This window comes from Penaeus japonicus, unplaced genomic scaffold (genome assembly GCF_977035675.1).
Source record: "Penaeus japonicus unplaced genomic scaffold, GWHDUDI00000001_assembly GWHDUDI00000040, whole genome shotgun sequence".
NCBI classification, from domain to species: domain Eukaryota; kingdom Metazoa; phylum Arthropoda; class Malacostraca; order Decapoda; family Penaeidae; genus Penaeus; species Penaeus japonicus.
The window spans coordinates 10,474,779-10,479,778 of NW_028234442.1; the positions used below are offsets into that span (position 1 = coordinate 10,474,779).

General features: G+C 40.3%; 2 protein-coding genes across 2 annotated transcripts in view; both read right to left on the minus strand.

Annotated features, from left to right (window-relative positions):
* Obsc (Obscurin) overlaps window positions 1–5,000 on the minus strand; it is a 210,449-nt gene that overhangs the window by 61,824 nt on the left and 143,625 nt on the right. The window lies entirely within an intron of this gene.
* Window positions 562–5,000, minus strand: part of LOC147466889 (uncharacterized) — a gene marked incomplete at its 5' end in the record, with an annotated part of 16,075 nt that continues 11,636 nt past the window's right edge. The window contains 3 exons of the mRNA XM_086533867.1: window positions 562–570; window positions 759–1,030; window positions 1,906–3,004. Of these exons, the coding sequence (XP_086389993.1) occupies window positions 562–570; window positions 759–1,030; window positions 1,906–3,004 (1,380 nt within the window). The remainder of the gene's footprint in view (window positions 571–758; window positions 1,031–1,905; window positions 3,005–5,000) is intronic.

The window sequence follows — 5,000 nt, forward strand, 5'->3', positions numbered from 1 at the left end:
CACAAAACATCAAGTGTTCAAAAAGGAAGAAAGCAAATAAATAAACTGAATGAAAACAGTAGACCTCGAACTCGGTGTTGCCACATGGTGTTTCAGGACAAACGATGGACAAAGCACCGACAAAAGCAGTGCTGCCAATGTCTCTGGTATTACACAATTAGACCCTGAAGGCAATGATAACTTGTATGATTTTAGTAAATATGTAAAGGTTGCACTGCACTATGCTATGATTTGTTGCCCGAGGTAAATTAAATTTCATGCACATGTTTGTACCTTCCGGGAAACAAAGTCACAGTGATAAACCATTTGTTAATTACAGTTAGATACACGAGCGTAAAACATACATGACATAGTTACACAAAGAGTACGAAGATCGATTTCAAGTTTTTTTTTAGAATTTAGAGATTTGATTATTAAGAGCATTTGGCAACACTGTTCAGATGTCGACGTTCTGACAGGCCCGCCAAACTGAGCAGGCTTACCATAGCCTTTTTTTAGAGTAATGTTTCCTTAGGAGACATTACAGGTTTAGATTTTAACACATATTATCAGCACACTGCTTTACTTAAGCTGCAAAATAAATATAAAGTTTTAATAAGAGAGTTTAAGCTGAATTATTCTTTTAAGCCAAATGAGAACAAAAAAACAGCTACAGACGGGCGAGTCGCACCTTGGCACCAGAATTCGAGGTACAACATTGTAAACGAAATGAAATAATAAATAAACATATTGGGACTTCGGGCAGATGCTGAGTTTACCGACTCCGGAGTCACAACATCTTTCTTCTCTTCCTTTGCAACTTCCTTCTTGCTCTCTTCCTTAGGCTCAGCTTCCTTCTCCTTAACCCCCTCAGGGGAAGCGACGTCACGTCCTTCCCAGAACTCCTCTACCGCCTCGTCTTCGGCGGCCTCCTGGGCCATCTTTTCAAAGGCATCTTCCACCGAGGAGTCGGAGCTCCTGGACTGCTCCTCCAGAAGTCTGTCCATGGCTTTGGCTCTCTTGACCGGCTGCTGCGGCGACGCCTTCTCTTCTGCGGCGCGTTTGGCCTCCTCCCTCTCCTTCTGGGCTCTCTCCTCCTTCTCCTTCCGCTCCCGTTCCTCCTTCTCTTTCCTCTCCTTTTCCTCTCGCTCTTTCTTAGCCTTCTCTTCCTTTTCTTTCTTCTCTTTTTCCTCTCTCTCTTTCTTGGCCTTTTCTTCCTTTTCTTTCTTCTCCTTTTCCTCTCTCTCTTTCTTGGCCTTTTCTTCCTTTTCTTTCTTCTCCTTTTCCTCTCTCTCTCTCCTCTCTCTCTCCTCTCTTTCTTTCTTTTCCTTCTCCTCCTTTTCCTTTTGAAGTCTTTCTCTCTCCTTCTTCTCCTTTCTCCTTCTTCCTCTTCTCTCCTCCTTTCCCTCTCTTCTCTTTCCTTCCTTTCTCGTTCTTCTCTTTCCTTTCTCTCTTTTTCTTCCTTCTCTTTCCTCTTCTTCTCTAACCGCTCTTTCTTCTCTCTCTTTCCTTTCCTTCTCTTTCCTCTCTCTTTCCTCTCTTTCTTTCCGCTCTCTTTCTTTCTCTTCTTCTTCTTTTCTTTTCTCTTCTCTCCTCTCCTTCCTTCATTCTTCTTTCCTTCTTCTTTCTCTTTCCTTCTCTTCTCTCTCTCTCTTTCCTCTTCTTCTTTTTCTTCTTTCTTCTTTCTTCCTCTCTTCTCCTCTTTCCTTCTCTTTCTTCTCTTCCTTCCTCTTTCTCTCTCTCTCTCCTTTCTTTCCTTCCTTTCTCTCTTCTTCTTCTCTTTCTTTCTCTTCTTTCTTCTCTTTCCTCTCTCTCTCTCTTTTCTTCTCTCTCTTTCCTTCTCTTCTTCTTCTTCTTTTCTTCTCTCTTCTCTTTCCTCTCTCCTTCTCTCCTTCTCTTTCCTTCTCTTCTTCTTCTTTCCTTTCTCTCTCTCTTTCCTCTCTCTTTCTTCCCTTTCCTTCCGCTCTCTCTCTTCCTTCTCTTTCCTCTCTCTTTCTTCTCTTTCCTTCCTCTCTCTTTCTTCCTTCTCTTTCCTAAGTCTCTCTTCTTCTTCTTTCCTTTCTCTTTCTAATCGCTCTCTCTCTTCTCTTTCCTTCCTCTCCTTTTCTTCTCTTTCTTTCCTCTCTCTTTCTTCTCTTTCTTTCCTCTCTCTTTCTTCTCTTTCTTTCCTCTCTCTTTCTTCTCTTTCTATCCTCTCTCTTTCTTCTCTTTCTTTCCTCTCTCTTTCTTCTCTTTCTTTCCTCTCTTTCTCTTCTCTTTCCTTCTTCTCTCTCTCTTCCCTTTCTTTCCTTTCTCTTTCTTCCTTCTCTTTCCTAAGTCTCTCTTCTTCTTCTTTTCTTTCTCTTTCTAATCGCTCTCTCTCTTCTCTTTCTTTCCTCTCTCTCTCTTCCTTCTCTTTTTGTAGCCTTTCTCTTTCCTGTCTTTCCTTCTCTTCTCTTTCTTTTCTCTCACGTTCCTCTCTCTCTTTCCTTTCTCTCTCTTCTCTCTCTTTCCTTTCTCTCTCTTCTCTCTCTTTCCTTTCTCTTTCTTCCTTTTCTTTCGCTTCTCTTGCTTTACGCTCTTCTTCCTCCTTCTCTCTTTGAAGTCTTTCCTTTTCTTCTCTCTCTCTCTTTTCTTTCTCTTCCCGTTCTTTCCTCTCCTTCTCTTCCTTCTCCTTCCTTTCCTTCTCTAATCTTTCCTTCTCCTCCCTCTCTTTTCTCTCCTTCTCTTCCTTTTCCTTCTTTTCCTTCTCTAATCTTTCCTTTTCTTCCCGTTCCTTTCTCTCCTTCTCTTCCTTTTCCTTCTTTTCCTTCTCTAATCTTTCCTTCTCTTCTCTCTCCTTCTTCTCCTTCTCTAACCTTTCCTTCTCTTCCTTCTCCTTCTTTTCCTTCTCTTCTCGTTCCTTTCTTTCCTTCTCTTCTCTCTCCTTCTTCTCCTTTTCTAACCTTTCCTTCTCTTCACGTTCTTTCCTCTCTCTCTCTTCCTTTTCCTTCTGGAGCCTTTCCTCTTCTTCCTTTTGCTTCTGTAGCCTAGTTGCCTCTTGAGCCTGTTAGACATGGCACTACATAAACTACTTGCAACGGACTAGAAGCTTAGTCACCGTGAACCCTTTGCAACGGAGAACCGCATGTTGCGAGTCTGGCTACCATGACGGACGTTTGAAACCATCGATGTTTAATTCTAAGGTTGGGCTATCAAGGACATACCTAAGGATAGGGGGGTAGGGGGGTGCAAAGACTCTCTCTGTTGGCTAAGAGGTGTTAGGCCTTTTTTCTGTCGGTTATGTCCTTCTCTTATCATGGCTGATAAGGGAAGGATTTTGTCCGCTCTGTTGATCAATTAGAGGTTGCAACCCCCAGTAGGAATCCTTAGGTATGCTCTTGTGGCTTTGGACAGAGCCTTGGCTAGTTTACACCTCAATAGATACATAATTGCAATTTCTCTACATAGTGGGAGTTTTTATTTTTGCCCAATAGTTGAGAATCAGGTGATTATTGTTAAATGTTTTAGTTTAAAAGTCAGTTACAGAAAGTTTCATGATTATATAGTAAATATAATAGTAAATATGCACAGATAATGTATATTGTACATGCAATACATGCATATTACAATGTACGTACGGTGCACAGATACATACATACACACACACACACACATACACACATACACACACACACACACACACACACACACACACAAACATAAACACAAACACACAAACACACACACACACACATACTTGCGCAGTTATATTCAATCACATACAAGTGTGTGTGTACACATGGATGTATGTATATATTTGCACCCATACGTCCACACATCCCCTGCCACATATCCTTCCCAACATGAGTGATTTCTAAACGCCATTACTACCTCACAACCAACGCTTGCTCCGTTGACAACATGGACTCACGGTGACTAGCAAGACAGCATTGAAGAAAGTCTCACTAACCTCACAGTAGAGAGCTACATTCTATAATTCTTATCACTTAATTAAACTACAAAGTACGATGTTGTTTATGGTCTACGAGCATGACAGTGAGTTTTAGTTATTTAATTTGCATTTTAGCTTTTATTTTAGATTTGTTCAGGGGGTTATTCCGTGTAGGTTGCGTGTTATTTTTAATCGTGTTATTATTGTTGTCTTCGTGGTGTTGTGAGGAAAAATAAGCAAGGAAAAATAAAAGGAAATGATGAGATGGGATGGTGAGATGAATGGCTTTCTTACTCTCTCTTGAAAGTGATTGTGTTTCTTATAAACCTGGAGTAAAAGCAAGTCACAATCGCAAATAACCATTTATCAAAAGAATGTTTTATTTTTCTTTATAGTAAAATACTCTAGGGTGATAAACCATATCGTAGAAATATATTAGTGTATTTATACTCTTCAACTTCGTATTAATAAGAACACACATTGGCTTTATCTACGTATGCACAAACACTTGTTAAAGATGTATACTCTACGAAACGAACAAGTTTGAAAGCAGGTTCTACTTGTTAAGCATCGAACGAACGTTGTGACTCCTCTTTGGACAATGGGCTCGTTTCTTTGTTTGTTTGTTTTTCTATTTTCAGTTAAATAAAGTTGAGTGTCTATTTTAAATTTCGGTTGAAAAAGAAACGGCAAAATCACTCCACGAGCCCATTCACAATTTGCTCTTCAATGCACTCAAGTTATAAAGCACGTCAAGTTAAGCTTTGAGCGCTGATCCCAGGACCAATGGGACACACCGCTGTATCTCACTCGCTTGTGGAAAGACCAGCTCAGAGAAACTAATAGATAGGAAAGAGAAAGGACATATGGTCATAGGAAGAACACCCTTGAGACTGCGTGACTTCACCTGGCGACGCTAATTGTTGACCAATTATGAACAATAAAACTGATTTAATGCATTATCGTAAATTAGCATCTGGCATTAGAAATACATCAAGATAGCCGGCTTCTTTCTCGGTTCTAAAGCATTTTTATTAAAGTCCATTTCAAACGGACATAGCATCAAGGGTTGTATCAAAAGTTGAAAAGAAAGCGATTACGGAAGATA